Below are 16,498 nucleotides of genomic sequence, written 5' to 3'. Positions count from 1 at the left end.
GAACCAGTGACATAATCCAATTGCAGTCTCGGATCTCTCAGATCTGCTGCGGGCTTTTCCACAGAGGTGAACAGCAGGTCTTAGGCCATAAGTTCAGCACAGAGCTAGAAGGTTCAGGAAGGAAGAGAGATGAGTCCTGGAGGCCTGATTTGCCCAAAGCTGTATTCAAGGGTAGTTGGTGTCAAAATTCACCAGGCAAAGACCATCAGAGACACACCTGTAGTCAAAAAGTTTTGTTTTTTAGCTTGCTCCAGCACGAAAGACCACATAGTAGAGAACCATGGGCACGTCTGTAAGAGGGAGTTGAGCGCAGGAGGGCATCTTATAGGTTTTGGGCATGTGCAGGGTAGTTTTAAGGAGAGTTGAAGAAAGTAGGAGCAATTCTATAATAAGTTGGTGCCATCAGGAAGCCTGGAGCAGATGGGTGCTTTTCATTTCAAGCAGGAGGATGGAAGGGAGCTGTCATTGGTAACAAGCAGCAGTCATTTGTGTTAGTCAGGAGTGGGTGTATATATTCATTTTTGTGGTTGCAGCATGTCCTTGTCTCTGGCTTGGGGCAGACATAGTCACAGAGTGGCCTTGTGTGATCACTGTTTATATTCTGTGACTGTTGTTTATGTTCAGTGAAGAACACCACAGCCCAGTTGCCAGCTGCCAGGCTGTTTTTCATTCTATGCGGGGATCTATGTCTCCAGGTAAAGTCTGCACAGAGTCCTTCCAAGTCTGGGCCCAGGCTTCTCTCCTCACTCCAGGGAACATCAGGCACAGAGCGACAGCAGTGAGTGACCCATCAACTGGGTAGGAGGAGGGAAACACTCAGGGACAGAATCCCCAACTCTTTTCCTTGAGGAGTCATAAAGGGAAATGCTGGATTAAGCAAAAATAAACAAGTTTGTAAATTGCAGGGATTCTCAGAGACTTGACTATGCTTATGTGCACTGCCAGTCTGCCAGAGAGAAAGAATGTTTGCTGTTTTTTGAACAAAGAGAGTCAGAGACATAGGCAGGAGGCAGAGACAGAGAGAGACAGAGACAGTGGGACATAAGTAGAAAAAGTGACAGGAACAGAGACAAAAGGATTAAAGTGGAGAGAGACAGAGAAAGGAACAGAGAGAGACGGACAGAGAGAGACAGAGACAGGGACGGAAGTAGGCAGGGGCAGAGAGAGGGACAGGCACAGCAGAGGGCGGGCGCGGCCGAGCAGGCGGCGCGCGGCGCAGACAAAGGCGCGGCCGCGAGGTCGGGGCGGCCGGGCCGGGACAAAGGCTGGCCCGGGGGGGCGGGGGCAGCGATGGCGACGGCCGCGGCGGGCGCAGGCGAACTACAAGTCCCAGCAGCTCCCGCTGCGGCCCTCGGCCAGCCCCTGTCGCTCCCCAGGAGTGCCTGGCGGGGCCGCTGGGCCGAGGGGGCCGCCGGCGGGGCTGGCGGGCGGGGGGCTGGCTGCGGGACCCGGGGGCGCCAGCCGGCGCGGCGGGCCGGGCAGGGGCGAGGGGCGCCGGGTGAGTGTCCCCGCGAGCGGGCCGGCGGGCGGGAGCCTGGGTGGGGGCGGGCGGGGGGCCCCGTCGCGGGGTGAGACCCGGGACGACCTCGGTGCGCCCCCTGCCCCGCGCGCCTCCCGCCCCGCCCGGAGAGCAGGGTCGCGGTGCGATGCGAAGGACCGAACGCCCCACGGGCCTAGCGCGCCCATTCCGCCGCTGCGGCCCCAGGAGAGGGCCCGAACTGAGCGCTTTAGGTCGGGAAGGATGGGGGTAGCGCTTTAGATCTCCACCCCTCAGCTGTGGGGTGGGGAATTCAGAACGTCCCTTCCCCTGGAGGCGATCCAGACCCCCTGCTCCCAGGAGCCCAATAGGGCCCCCGGGCATTGTTCTCCCCACCCTGAGTCTGGGGTCGGGAGTTCAGGAGGCCCTTCCTCAATGGGGGATGCAGGGGTTCCCTCTGTCCCCTTGGACCCCAGTTATTGTTATTCTCACTCTCCAATCTTGGGGGTCCAGAGTTCTGGAAGCCCTTTCCCTAGGAGGTGATCTTGGGGTTCTGGGTGGAGGAGGTGATCTAGGAATTCAGCCCCCTCCTTTCATGTACCCACTCCCAAGTATGGGGCTGTGGCTCAGGATGTCTCCCTCCCCAGAAGGAAAGGTCTCTTTGTCCCCCAAGAACAGATCTATTTGCCTGCCCCCCAATGCCATGGGGTGGGTAGCTCAAGGCACATCACCTCCCTTTAGGTTATCCTGAGCTCCCCCTGCTCCCCGGAAGGGGTCCCAGCTATTGTTTCTCTACCCACCTCCCTACCTCCAGCTTGGAATTCAGGATCTTTCCTCCAGGAGGTGACAAAAAGTGTCCTGACATGTGTCCCTATACCCCAGCCATGGGCTCAGTCCCTCGGATTTCCCCTTTCTACCCAGGAGTCCCCACAGTCACCCAAAAGGAGTTCCCAGGTATTATTTTTGCCTGGCCTCCCGCTAGGGGTTAGAATTCAGGATCTATACAACTGGACAGCAGGTATGCTGACACCTGTCCCAGTCATCCTAGAAACGGTATCCATGGGTCTCCCCGCCCCCCCCCCCCATGGTCCCACATATTATTTCCCCACCTCCTTCTCTAGCTTTGGGAACTGGCATTCAGGATCACAGGTGTTTTGACAGTTACTCGCACCCTGGAACTGTGAGATCTGGCATTCAGGTGGTCTTTTCTCCAGGAAGCAAGCCAGGGGTGCCCCTGTTCTCCCCCAGGGACCCAAGAGGACTATCAGATGTGGTTTGTCCCCCACCCTCATTGCCCAGATATAGGCTTCTAAGTTCAGGATACTTCCTCTCTAGGAGGCGAGCCAGAGGTCCCTTCCTTACCAGGAACCTCCAAATATGCCACCTCTGACTATGGGACAGGAACTCAGGCCATGTACTTAGGAACAAGCATAGGAACCCAACACCCACCCTCTTCCCCATAATGGAGTAGGAACCTAGGACTCTCTCTCCTCTACAGGACCCGAGCTTCCCACCAGAGGAGGAGTCCAGCATGGAGAGAGGGGCAGAGCCATGGAGTTGGGTACTGGAGACCTCTAGTGCCGGGTCCCATGACTTCCATCCAGGTGTGAGGCTGAGAAGGGAGGGCCCCCCCCCCCATGTCCCACTAGGGTCCCTCTTTTCCCTGCCCTGGCTGGTGCAAGTCACAAGTTTCCCTGTAGTCTGAGACAAGAGGAGGATCCATGTGTGTGTTCAGAAGTGGGTTCTGGGGCACAGCCCAGCCCCCTACCCATCCTTGCCCAGGCTACAAAAGAGACCCCTCCTGCTCCCCAGAACCTACCTTCGCCCACCCTATCCTCACCCTACAGATCCTGCCCGGGAAGCATCTGGCACTTCCACACCTGGGATGCGACGCTCGGTCCTGGTCAGGAACCCAGGCCACAAAGGCCCAAGACCTGCTTATGAAGAGCTTGACTCAGACTCAGAAGACCTGGACCCCAACCGGGAAGAGCTGCACACAGTTTCTGAAGACCCAGAAGACCTTAACACTGTCTCTGAAGACGTGGATCCCAGCTATGAAGATCTGGAACCCATCTCCGATGACCTGAACCCCGATGTGGAAGCTCCGAGCTCCATCTCGGGGATCCGTGACTCGGATCCCCAAGATCTCAACCCCATGTCTTCAAGTTTTGATCTCGATCCAGACGTCATTGGCCCTGTCCCTCTGGTTCTCGACCCTAATAGCGACACCCTCAGCCCCCAGGAAGCCCCAGACCTGGACCCCCTCTCATCCAGTCTCACTGCCACCCCTGAGGGTTTGGCCACCAGCCCAGCGGTGCTCCCTGCACCTGCCAGCCCGCCCCGGCCCTTCTCCTGCCCCGACTGTGGGCGAGCCTTCCGCCGCAGCTCGGGGCTGAGCCAGCACCGCCGCACCCACAGTGGCGAGAAGCCCTACCGCTGCCCCGACTGCGGCAAGTCGTTCAGCCATGGCGCCACGCTGGCCCAGCACCGGGGCATCCACACCGGGGCGCGACCCTACCAGTGTGCCGCGTGTGGCAAGGCCTTCGGCTGGCGCTCCACGCTGCTGAAGCACCGCAGCAGCCACAGTGGCGAGAAGCCACATCACTGCCCTGTGTGCGGCAAGGCCTTTGGGCACGGCTCCTTGCTGGCGCAGCACTTGCGCACGCATGGCGGCCCACGGCCGCACAAGTGCCCGGTGTGCGCCAAGGGCTTCGGGCAGGGATCCGCGCTGCTGAAGCACCTGCGCACGCACACTGGCGAGCGGCCCTACCCATGCCCACAGTGCGGCAAGGCCTTCGGCCAGAGCTCGGCACTGCTGCAGCACCAGCGCACGCACACGGCCGAGCGCCCCTACCGGTGTCCCCACTGTGGCAAGGCCTTCGGCCAGAGCTCCAATTTGCAGCACCACCTACGCATCCACACGGGCGAGCGGCCCTACGCCTGTCCCCACTGCTCCAAGGCCTTCGGGCAGAGCTCCGCGCTGCTGCAGCACTTGCACGTGCATTCTGGAGAGCGCCCCTACCGCTGCCAGCTCTGTGGCAAGGCCTTCGGCCAAGCCTCCAGCCTCACCAAGCACAAGCGGGTGCATGAGGGCGCGGCTGCTGCAGCCGCAGCGGCTGCTGCCGCTGCCGCCGGCCTGGGCCTCAGCCCCGCTTCCATGTTGAGGTCCGGGCAGGTCTCCCTCCTGGGTCCTGATGCTGTCTCTGTGCTCAGCTCTGACCTGGGCCCCAGTTCTGGTCTAGCCCCTGACCCTGGCTCTGTGCTGGGCCCCCTCCCCAAACCCAGCCCTGGCTCCAAATCCACCCCTAAACCTGTCAAGTCTTCTGACCCTAATCCTGGTCACGATGCCAATCCTGACCTTGTGGCCATCCCTGACCACGGATCTGACCACAGCCTGGACCTGGATCCCGTGCCCAGCCCCGACCCCAACCCTGATCCCCACCCTGCCCCAGACTCTCCCACCCATGACAGCTCAGCCCTCTCTACTGGTGAGAGTCCCGAGGGGGTGCAGGAGCAAGGGGCACTGCTGGGGCCCGATGGCTGAAGGGGATGCTGGCACCTATGGGGGTCTGGGAAAGTTGTGTGTTGTGCAGTTAGTAAAATCCTCCCACTGCCTCCTGGCTCTGTTTCATGGTTCTCCTGTTTCTCTTTTCCCCCTGATGCTACACCACTGGACAAAGGACTTCACCCATTTATGCATTTGATTGCTCAGGTCTCAGCAGGAAGCAAGATAAGCATGGCCTTAGACCTGGCAGAGCTCACAGATGCCAAATTCACAAGCATCTAAAAAGTAATTACAGCGTATGGTACATTCTAGAATAAGTATACAAGACTTATTTAAGTCAGGGACAGTTTTCCTGAGGAAGAACTCTATAATCCTAGTAACTACTAATTTAATCATCAGCACTATTTGCCCAGCCTGGTACCGGTACTATGCTCTTGCATTTTCTCACTTAATTCTTTCAACAGCTCCATGCAGCAGACAACTACAATCGAGCATTTTGCAAATGAGAAAACTGAGACACATCGAGTTTAAGGGACTCTTTGGAAGACAGAGAAGTGGTGGTTGGCAGTGCCTAGATTTAAACCTGAATTATCTGCCCTCCAGAGCCTGTGTTCTTAACTATTATGCTCTAGGGGAAAAGTGAGCAAAGGCCCTGGGACTGCTGAGAGATGAGCTAGGGGAGGAGATGGGTGCAGACCAGAGGGTCCTGGTAGACTGCGGTGGGGAGTTTGCTTGTCATCCCAAAGAAATGGGAATCTACCGGCGGGATCTGGCAGAGGACTGATACGAACTGTTCATTGAACATGCTTCTGGCTGCTGGGTGGAGAGTGGAATGGAGGGGGTCAGGAGTGGGGGCCTAAGATCAGAGAGGAAGTTGCTGCAGCGGTCCAGGCCAGGAATGGTGGGTGACTGGCCTGAGAGCCATAAAAGTAGAAATAAGTGGTCCTATTAGGGATATAATTAAGAAGTGAGATAGGATTTGCTGATAGGTCGTATGAGAGGGGCAGAAGAGGAAGGGGTTAAGAGTAACCCTAGGATTTTCGGTAGGATGGAAAGGAACAACCCTGAGATAGGATGTAGGGTCATCACGGGACATCGCGGAGGGTAAGGGGGTCAACTATATGGAAGCCAAGAGGTTGGTACTAGATGCGGCATGACGGAGCCAGTCCTACGTTGGCAGGCTCGGAGCCAGCCCATCCCCCAGCATCTTGTTCGCCTATCGGCGCTAGGACCTCGCGACTGCCCTTCGGAGTCGCCCGCCGAGACACGCATGCGCACTGCTCAGGCAGGTGTCGTGGCGCAGGGGGCGGAACTGGATTTGGTCACGTGCCTCCAAGGATGCCCAGGTCACGTGACCGGGGCGCGAGTCAGCTGATGCGCCACGGTTTGAAGCCGCACCGCGAGGGAGCGAGGCCGCAGTGATAGCGGCGCCCGCTGGCGTCCGGCTCTCCCCTCCGCGGTATGGCAGCCCCCGTAGGCCGGCGAGGCTCAGGTGAGGGCGCGGGCGCCCCCGCGGGTCTCAGAACGCGGGCGGCGGGCGGGTAGGCAGGCGGCCAGCTGCCCCGACCTGAGGCGGCGGAGCTCTCACTTTCCCTTTCCTAACCTCCAGTGCTGACCTCTCAGCTTCCCTGTGTGAAAATTTGGGCAGAAGGCTCCTAAGAACCTGGGCGGCGGTTGGGCACCAGCTTCTCCGATCTCAGAGTGGCGGGACTCCCAACTGCCCTTCCTAGACCCCCAGGCTCTAGTCGAGTTCCTAAAATCAGACAGCGAGCGGGCTTCTCTGACGGGGCGGCGAAGTTCCAGTCTGAGCCCAGGTTCCGATTGCTCAGCTTTGCTGGAACTCAGCCGGCACGAGCTTCTCCCACCCGCACGTGAGACTCCCAGGTGTTCCTTTCCCAATCCGGAAGGCAAATACCTTCTTTAAACTCAGGCGGAGGGCTGGGGGATTGCCTCCTTGAGCCTAGGCACCTAACTCAATGTCAGATTTCCAAACCCATGGAAGCTCAGCTTACCTTAACTCAGGTGTTGGGTGCCCAGCCTCCAGCTTCTTCAGTCTCCACCTCTCATGGGGGAACCTGGAGGGAGGCCCCTTGTGCTGGTCTCCCCTTCTTGAGCTAGCTGGAGACACCTGAAAGGTGTTCCAGTTGGTAGTGTCTGGGGTGGGTTAGCTACCATCCTAGCTAGGGAGGCAGGCCCGCCCTCTGGCTTCCATCCAGCTGTCTTGTAAACAATCACAACAGCACAGCATCCAGCTCCAAAGGGACAGCCAGGAGCTGGCCCTCCCTGCAGGACAGGTTCTGACTGTGCCCACAATCATCTCGGTGGTAGCGCCAGGCAGGGGGCCAGCCCAGACTGGAAAGCTGGGTTCTCCCAGAGGGGGTGGTGGGGGTGTGTCAGGGACAGTTCTGGGCTGCTGTGACCAGCTATGACCCCAGCAGATGCTGAATCCTTAGAGCTTCCTCTTAGGCTGGTCAGGATTGAAGGGGAACAAGCAGTGCTTAGAACAGCTTCCATTTGCTGAAGAACTGCTGAGACTCAGGGTGCCTCACTTCTTTCTTGAGCCACTTTCAGAGTTTTAGCCTCGGGGGAGACTTTCCCCCCCACATTGCAGATGAGGAGACAGACTTAGAAAGGTGCTGGGGTCCCCCACCTGGGAAGTGGCAGGTCTGGGATTTGGTCCTAGGACTGTGTGATTTCCAGGAGCTGGTGGCCTTAATGAAGATGCCATATTAGTTCATAAACTATCATATGGGCAGCACTATTACACCTGCTGGTGCACAGTGAGTCTTCAGCAAATGCATTCCCTTATTATTACCGTTACTGTCGATCTCTCCTCCAGGCCTGTGGCCTGAGAGAGTGTCAGTGGATAGGCCAACTCATGATGAGTGGAAAGGTCATTCTTTGGGTGTTTGTCCAGAAAATACTGGAATATATAGCTGAGTTCCATGCTCACGCCTGGGGGCCTTGAGTACCCTGTGAGAAGCCAGTGGAAGCAATTCATTCTCTCCCTACAAATCAACAACAGGAACAATGATGGGATGTCGTGACATTCTTACCAGGTAGCAGCCCCTGTGATAAGTGCTTTGTAAGCATCAGATCTTTAGCTTCTTGATGAGAGATGCTATTGCCCCATTTTGCAGATGAGAAACAGGCTCAGGGAGGCTGAGTGGCCTGTCCAAGCCGGTGAGCATCAGGGTCAGAAATCAACTCCTATCTTTTTTTATTTTTTTAAGAGGATATTAAATTGTGTATTAATTACACATGATAATGGATGATACACAAGCTCCATTCTCATCTGTAATTTTATCTGGTACCATAATTCAATTTAGATACGCATATATTGCATAGGATGTGCCAACAATCATTAATAACCAAATAAACTCCATGATTCTGCTTGGGTGACCCTTTTAATGGTGAGCTCCAGGTCACCAACACAGTAATTGTTAATTCAATTACACCAGAGTTTCTGAAGGCAATGGCTTCTGAGCCCAAACAGGTTGTAAATAAATTTCAAATGGAACCTGGCACCACCCTGAAGGAATTCTAACTTCACACTGTTGGAGTAATTTACCAAGATGGCTTCAGCGTAGACTAACTCTACACAGCACATTTTTAAAAAGACACATTTATTCAGCATCATGATCAGACGATTACATTTAGCAATCAACAGCATGGTGGAAAAAAAAAAAAACTACATTAAAACCCTTTGTGGGAATGCTTTACCCTTTCCACAGAACACAAACTATTAGGTTGGTGCAAAAGTAATTGCGGTTTTTGCAATTTTTTAACCTTTTAAACCGCAATTACTTTTGTACCAACCTAATAAAATAACCTATTGTACAGTTAGTCACAAATACAGTCCTTGAGTTTTTTGCTCATACACATGAGTATTGTCTAAAACATGTCTTCTTTGTAGCAGCTCGACCCCACCACCCCTGTGCTTGTCTGAGCTCACAAATCTGTTGTAACCTGTAGCTTCCCTGTCACTTCTCTGGCTCTCCTCTTCTGCTAAATTTTGTTTCCTGGCAGTAATTAAAACCTTCTGCCACTGCCATAGTTACTGCTGCTGGTGGAACCACCATAGCCACCGTAGCAAAGTATTGACCTCTACCACCATAGGGGCCAGAGCTTCTGCCTCCCAAGTTTCCTCCTTTCATGGGCCCAAAATGTGAAGATTGATCGTTGTAGTTACCAAACTCATTGAAGCTTCTGCCACCTCCAAAATTGCTTCCATCATCACCAAATCCATTATAGCCATCCCCACCATCACCTATACTCACCACCACAACTGCCACTAAACCCACTTTGACCACGGAAGTTTCCTCCACGACCAAAGTTGTCATTCCCACCAAAACCACCTCCATGACCACCACCGAAGTTTCCAGAACCACTTCGACCTCTGGATGGATGAAGCACTAGCCATCTCTTGCTTAGATAGGGCTTTCCTTACATCACAGTTGTGACCATTCACAGGATGGTGTTTCTGAATGGCAGTCTTGTCTACGGCGTCACGGTCATCAAAGGTCACAAAGGCCTCTCTTCTTGCCACAGCCTCGGTCGGTCATGATTTTAATCGCTTCAGTGTCCCCACACTGTTCAAAATCATCTCTCAGGTGATGTGCTTCAGTGTCTTCTTGACCACCACCCACAAAAATCTTTCTCACAGTTAAGTGGGCACCAGGTCTCTGAGAATCTCCTCTGGAGACAGCCCTCTTTGGTCCCACAACTCCCATTCACGTTGTGTGGCCTTGCCTTCATGGCTGCACCCACCCCGTCCATGGTGGCACATGTGACAAACCCAAAGCCTCTGGAGCGCTTGGTGTTTGGGCCTCTAATCACCACGCAGTCTGAGTCCCCCATTGCTCAGAATGGCTCCTCAGACTCATCAGTTGTTTCAAAGCTCAGACCTCTGAGGAAGCGTGTCCGCAGCTGTCTGGGCTCTGGGAGACTGACTCAGACATCACGACCGCGGGAGGGGAGACTTGAACGACACTTACTCAGTGGCGACCACTCACAGAAAGCAGCCCAGCCCTGGAGTCCCAAACCCAAGTTGGTAATCTCTCAGCAGCACTTCTGCATATATCCATAAACTGTTGACGAGTTTCGGAATTTCTCCCAGAGTTCTTTCTTGGCTGCCTGGGCCCAGTCCCCACTGCTCTCTCCCATTTCCACAGAGACAGAGCGCCTCCTGAGCCCCAGCCCTGGATATGGGACCCAGGAGGGGACTTCACCAGCCCCTCCAACCCCTCTGGAAGAGGAAGACCTCCGCCGCCGTCTCAAGTACTTCTTCATGAGTCCCTGTGACAAATTTCGGGCCAAGGGCCGGAAGCCCTTCAAGCTGATGCTGCAAGTGGTGAAAATCTTGGTGGTCACTGTGCAGGTGAGACCTGCAGGGGCCCCAGCAGAACACTGCCTGTGGCCGCTGTTTTCCTTGAAGGAAAGTCTGGGAGTTGGAGCCTGGTCCTGATTCCACAGCACATAATGACAGTGGCAGTGGCAGTAACCAGTCAGGAAGCCCTCTGAGTTCTGTATGTGAGCAACCCCTTTTAGCCTCACACACGCCCTCTGAGGTCCTGGCAACTGCTGTCGCCCCCATTTTATTGATGAGGCAGCGGAGGCTCAGAGAGGTTAAGGCACTTGTCCTAAGTCACATGGCAACCAAGGGTTAGGAGCTGCTGCCCCTTGAACCCAAGTAGTCTGATGCCAGGTTGACTCAAAGAGAAGTGACCCAGTGACTGAACAGATAGTTGCCCCTCTCCCCATGTCAGGCCCTGTGCTGGGGTGTGGGGACCCCAAGATGGATCAGCCCAGCTCCTGCCTTAAGGAGCTTCTGGTCTAGTGCTGTGACTGGGCATGTTACTACACTGATTCCCCTGGTAAAGGGGCCTAGCAGTGGTACTTACCCTGGAGGTTTGGGTTTAGCATGGAAGTTGGCATCCAGTAAACATTTAATGTACAGTAATTGTACTGTGAGCTACATGAGCGCCCACTGTGTGCTGTGCATCGGGAACCAATGGTGGGCATGGGAGACGGGGACATACGCCCTCAGGCAGTGGGCTTTCTCTTCCTCTACTCATGCACTGAGGGACGCCCCGTCCCAGCAATGTCAACCCCCTGTCCCTCCTGCCAGCTCATCCTGTTTGGGCTCAGCAACCAGTTGGCAGTGACATTCCGGGAGGAGAACACCATTGCCTTCCGCCACCTCTTCCTTCTGGGCTACTCGGATGGGGCGGATGACACCTTGGCAGCCTATACGCGGGAGCAGCTCTACCAGGCTATCTTCTACGCTGTGGACCAGGTACGGGCGGCCAGGGCAGCTCAGGAGGTGGGAGGAGAGCAGGCAAGCTGATGGACCCTCCGCTTCTCTGCCCACAGTACTTGATGCTCCCTGATGTGTCACTGGGCCGCTACGCATATGTGCGGGGCGGGGGTGGCCCCTGGGCCAATGGCTCGGCCTTGGCCCTCTGTCAGCAGTATTACCACCGTGGCCACGTGGACCCAGCCAATGACACCTTCGACATCGACCCAATGGTCATCACTGGTGAGTGGACAAGGCAGGGCTGAGCTCTTGTTGGCCCCTGGCTGCCGGGATTAAAATCCTAGCTTTGCCCCTCACTCATCTGGGAGATGGGGATGTGGTGAGCATTAATAATTTGATGTAAGCAACATGCTTAGAAGAATCCTTGGTGTGCAGAAAGAGCTGGGTGCTATGTTTTAATATCATTAATTCACTAAACATTTGGGGGCCCACAGAGCACTAGGTCCTAGCATCTGTGCAGGGAACAGATAGACTGGGTCCTACCCTGGGGGGATACAGGGGAACAAACAACAAACGTTCAAGCGCAAAGTGGCAAGTGAATTAGGGAGGGGGGTTGTCAGGGATTCTGGGTAGACCTGCCTATGCCTCCCCCATCTCCAGTGTCCCTTCCCCGACTCCCTGTCCTCAGATTGCATCGGTGTGGACCCCCCCGAGAAACCCCTTGTGCCCCCCAGTGATGATCTGTCTCTCTTGGATGGCAGCCCAAGTTACAAGAACCTCACGCTCAAATTCCACAAGTACTGCCTGATCGAGGGGCCACCCCAGGGCTGGACAGAGGGTGGGGGGAGGCAGGATGCCAGGTGTCCTTGGGGCCCCCTGGCAGCCACTTCCCCACAAGGCGGGGGCAGGCGCGGCCCAGGCTGATGCCTGCTGAGTGAGCACTTCCTCTGCCAGCTGCAGAGTCAGCATGGGACAGCATGGGATTGGCCGAGGCAGAGTCCCCTCCCCCTCACCGGGCCCCTCCTCCCCAGGCTGATCAACGTCACCATCCACTTCCAGCTGAAGACCATCAACCTCCAGAGCTTGATCAACAATGAGATCCCAGACTGCTACACCTTCAGCGTCCTTGTGAGCCCACGGTGTCCAGGGCAAGGGTGTGTGGGGCATGGCGCCACAGGGCTCCTGAGCTCCAAGGCGGGGGACCCTTGGCCAGGGGCAGCATGGGAGTGATGGGGAACCTGGGGGCCAGACAGACCATCTGTCATGTGGGTCTGGGAGCCTAGGTCTGCCCAAGGCTTACTCTGCACCCCACTGCAGATCACGTTTGACAATAAGGCATACAGCGGACGTATCCCCATCAGCCTGGTGACCCAGGCCCACATCCAGGAGTGTAAGCACCCCAGCGTCTTCAGGCACGGTGAGACCTCAAGCCCCAGACCAGCGCTGACCACACGTCTGACTCACCCAGAATAACCCATGAGCCCACTGACCAGCCCTACAGCCCCCTAGGCCTGGCTCAGCCCCAGCCTTGGACTCCCAAGGCCCCGAGCCACTCCAACCCTACCCAAGACCCCCTCCCCACAGGAGATAACAGCTTCCGGCTCCTCTTTGACGTGGTTGTGATCCTCACCTGCTCCTTCTCCTTCCTGCTGTGTGCCCGCTCCCTGCTCCGTGGCTTCCTGCTGCAGAATGTGAGAGCCACCCCAGTGTCACATGTGTCCAAGCCAACCTCGCCCAGCTCTGGGGCCATAAGGGCCAGAGGTGGCTCGAGGCTCCTGTGCCTGGAGAGGCCCTCACACCACCTGCCTCCTGCAGGAGTTTGTCAGGTTCATGTGGTGCCAGCGGGGACGGGTCATCAGCATGTGGGAACGGCTGGAATTTGTCAACGGCTGGTATATCCTGCTGGTCACCAGTGACGTGCTCACCATCTCGGGCACCATCATGAAGATTGGCATTGAAGCCAAGGTGGGTCCTGCCCACACCCTACCCAGGGCCCGGATGGCTCCTTCCAGACCCTGGCCCTCCTACCACCCCAGCCGATGCCCACCTGGGGCCAAATCCCTGGAATGGCCGACTAGATGGGTTGATACTGCTCCCGCCCCTAGAACATGGCCAGCTATGATGTCTGCAGCATTCTCCTGGGCACCTCAACTCTGCTTGTCTGGGTCGGCGTCATCCGCTACTTGACCTTCTTCCATAAGTACAATGTAAGCCTTGTATGCACAAGCTGGACCCTCCCTCTGGGTGGCAGTCACATGTCCCCCAATTCCCCCCACCCCAAATTCATACACTTATGGCAATCACCAGCCCCTGCAGATGGCCCATCACAAGCCTCTTAGCCCCATACCTGCCCACCCCAGATGTACCTGTCATTGTATTTGGGCAGGGGCCACATGAACCTGCCCCTTCATAGCCACCCAGCTGAGTCCAGTCATAGGGTGCCCTTGGGCCCCCTCAGCGCCACGCTGCCCCTTCTAAGTTGTCCCCGAGGAGTGCCCTCAGCCAGGCCCTGCCTGCTTCCCCCCATCCACACTGCTGACCCTGGTTGTGACCGCGCCCTTGTCGGGTCCCCATCTGCCTCCCCGCAGATCCTCATTGCCACACTGCGGGTAGCCCTGCCCAGCGTCATGCGCTTCTGCTGCTGCGTGGCTGTCATCTACCTGGGCTATTGCTTCTGCGGCTGGATCGTGTTGGGGCCCTACCATGTGAAGGTATGAGCTGGCTAGGACCCGGGCTGGTAGAGGGTGCTCATGGCTACCCTCCTCCAAGCCCACTTCCTAAGCCCTCTGACCCTCGGTTTAGCTATCATTGAGCTGGTCACACTGATTAACCCACCTTGACCCCTGGTACCTTACCAGCAGGTCTGCAGCAGTTTTGCCCACTGTCCCCTCAGACCTTGGCTTTGACCTTATAACATTGTTAATTGCCACAGTGACTCCCAGGTGACCACATAATGACTGCTGATGTTCTGCCTACCTTCCCTCTGACCCCTGGTGACCCTGGCCTTGACCCTATGACTTTGTCATTACACAGTGACCCCATTGTGACTACTGGTACTTGGTCCTGTACCCTGTTACCCCAGTGTCCTCTTCCTGCCCCCAGCCACGCCCATCGCTCCCTCTGTCCCCACAACCCCACTGACCTCACTGCTTGGCCACAGTTCCGCTCTCTGTCCATGGTATCTGAGTGCCTGTTCTCGCTCATCAACGGGGACGACATGTTCGTGACATTCGCGGCGATGCAGGCGCAGCAGGGACGCAGCAGCCTCGTCTGGCTCTTCTCCCAGCTCTACCTCTACTCCTTCATCAGTCTCTTCATCTACATGGTGCTGAGTCTCTTCATCGCGCTCATCACTGGTGCCTACGACACCATCAAGGTCAGCCGCGCTGGCCCTCTGCCCGTGGGGCCAACCCACACTCACACTCAGCTACAGCTCGGGCTCTGGGTCCCTTGGAGTCGGCCATAGCTGGGTCTCGGGGGACAATACGGAGAGAGGAGAGAAGGTGACCCAGGGAGAAAAGAATGTGGGAGACTCTGCAAAGCCAAAGGAGAGGGTGGCTTGGAATTGGGGTCACAGGCGGGACTAATGTCATGGTCACAGCTGCCTCATTCTCAGTTTGATCAAGGTGGGGCTCTGGCCAGGTAGGGTGTCCACGTCTGCTTTTACCAACAGGGACACCAGGCCATACAGTTTCAGTGACTTGCCCAAGGTGAAACCAGGCTCAACCCAGTACTGTCGGAATCTGGAAGCCCTGCTCCTAAGCTCTCTGTACGGTGGGGTGGCCTGGGCGGGGGCTGTTTGGGTCAGAGGAACTGGGGTTGTCAGAGGAACAGGGATCAGAGGAGAGAAAGGGGTCAGAGCAGAATGTTGGGGTGGCAGGTAAACAGAACTTTTTTAGCCAACATGTCTGAGGGCCTATTGTGGACCAAGCCCTGTGCTGGGCACCAGGCATCTAGGAAATGAGGCAAGGTGTACAGTCTGTCCAAGGCCAGTAGACAAGGATGATACATGAACGGAAGGAAGTATGATGACCGACTGGTGAGAGGTATGAAGGAAGTGTGGAACGTGACGGTAGGACCCCCTGCTTTAGACTGGTATTAGGGTGAGTCCAGGAAGGTTTCTAGAATATGCTATCCAATACTAGTCTCTAACCACATGGGATTATTTAAATTTTGATTTTAATTAAAATGAAATAAAATTCCAAACTCATTTCCTCACTCACATCATCCACATATCAAGTGCCCAGAAACCAGTGTGGCTAGTGGCTACCGTATCGGACAGCATAGAATCAAACATTTTTGTCATCTCAGAAACTTCTAGATTGAAGAATTGGAAGCCCAAGGGAGGGAGCACCATGGTAAAGGAACAGCCAAAACAAAGGCCTAGTAGACAGAAAGCACTTGGGGTAGCCACGGTGGCTCCTCCATGAGGTTGGGAGGGGCAAAGACTCAGCTGAAAGCCACAACGTTTACTCCATCTGGGGACCAGGGGACGCAGATGTGGCACCAACTGACCAAGATGTGGGGTGTGCACACATTCAGGAGTCAGGGAAGCTCTCGCTGGAAGGAAGCCATGAGGTACAACGAGTGGCAGGCACAGCAAGTGCAAAGGCCCAGAGTTGGGATCCTGCTTGGTCAACGAGGAACAGGGAGGGATGGTGGAGGGGAGGGCAGCTCTCAAGGGGCCCCTTTCATGCTGGGCCACCGGGCATCTCTCCCCAGCACCCAGGCGGTGCGGGCGGAGAGAAGAGTGAGCTACAGGCCTACATCGCGCAGTGCCAGGACAGCCCCACCTCCGGCAAGTTCCGCCGCGGGAGCGGCTCAGCCTGCAGTCTCCTCTGCTGTTGCGGCAGGTTCGAGTATTGGTTCGGATTGGGGGCTGGGGGACTGGGAGGTGCCAGAAGGAACTGCTGCCCTCCGCCCCTGGCTGACACTGACACTGACCCTCCTCCAGGGACGCCTCGGAGGAGCATTCTCTGCTGGTGAACTGACCACACTGCCATTGGACATTACCCCCAGGACCTCGGACTGTGGAGATCCCTGCTTATTTATTTTTAGGGTTTGATTTTTAAGGACCGGCTTCCTGCAGCGCCCTGTGAGGGCCTGGGTCAGTCAGGTCGGACACTGGGGTGGGATGGGTGTTAAATAAAACGAGAAAATAAACGTGTTCACATTTCTAGCGGGAGGGGTATTCCCTTCGCCCACTGGTCTTCGGCCCCTTTAAAGCCGCCACACTGAACTGGCTCGCGCAACCTTC

At 56.1% G+C, this 16,498-nt stretch overlaps 2 protein-coding genes across 4 annotated transcripts; both read left to right on the top strand.

The window, feature by feature from the left end:
• The first annotated feature begins 1,274 nt into the window (after positions 1-1,274).
• ZNF358 (zinc finger protein 358) lies at positions 1,275-5,097 on the top strand. 3 transcript variants are annotated; one of them, XM_074337768.2, is made up of 3 exons: positions 1,275-1,498; positions 2,976-3,081; positions 3,325-5,097. In XM_074337768.2, exons 2-3 carry the CDS (start codon positions 3,009-3,011, stop codon positions 5,019-5,021), a joined length of 1,770 nt encoding a protein of 589 aa, XP_074193869.2. In that variant the 5' UTR covers positions 1,275-1,498; positions 2,976-3,008; the 3' UTR covers positions 5,022-5,097. The 3 variants fall into 3 exon arrangements, with proteins under 3 accessions (XP_074193869.2, XP_074193868.2, XP_088648471.1); XM_088792345.1 differs by lacking the exon at positions 1,275-1,498 and adding an exon at positions 1,712-1,731; XM_074337767.2 differs by lacking the exon at positions 2,976-3,081.
• A 1,219-nt stretch (positions 5,098-6,316) lies between these two features.
• Positions 6,317-16,420, top strand: MCOLN1 (mucolipin TRP cation channel 1). The gene is made up of 14 exons (XM_019757596.3): positions 6,317-6,474; positions 10,157-10,362; positions 11,113-11,280; positions 11,358-11,523; positions 11,930-12,038; positions 12,273-12,369; positions 12,559-12,658; positions 12,826-12,932; positions 13,057-13,206; positions 13,347-13,448; positions 13,830-13,952; positions 14,402-14,617; positions 15,964-16,094; positions 16,196-16,420. Exons 1-14 carry the CDS (start codon positions 6,444-6,446, stop codon positions 16,230-16,232), a joined length of 1,743 nt encoding a protein of 580 aa, XP_019613155.2. The 5' UTR covers positions 6,317-6,443; the 3' UTR covers positions 16,233-16,420.
• The last annotated feature ends 78 nt before the right edge of the window (positions 16,421-16,498 follow it).

This window comes from Rhinolophus sinicus, chromosome 15 (assembly GCF_057876585.1).
Source record: "Rhinolophus sinicus isolate RSI-liver-muscle chromosome 15, RSI-T2T, whole genome shotgun sequence".
Lineage (NCBI taxonomy): Eukaryota > Metazoa > Chordata > Mammalia > Chiroptera > Rhinolophidae > Rhinolophus > Rhinolophus sinicus.
The sequence above is the reverse complement of the archived record's forward strand: the minus strand, read 5'-3'. Positions and strand labels throughout refer to the sequence as shown.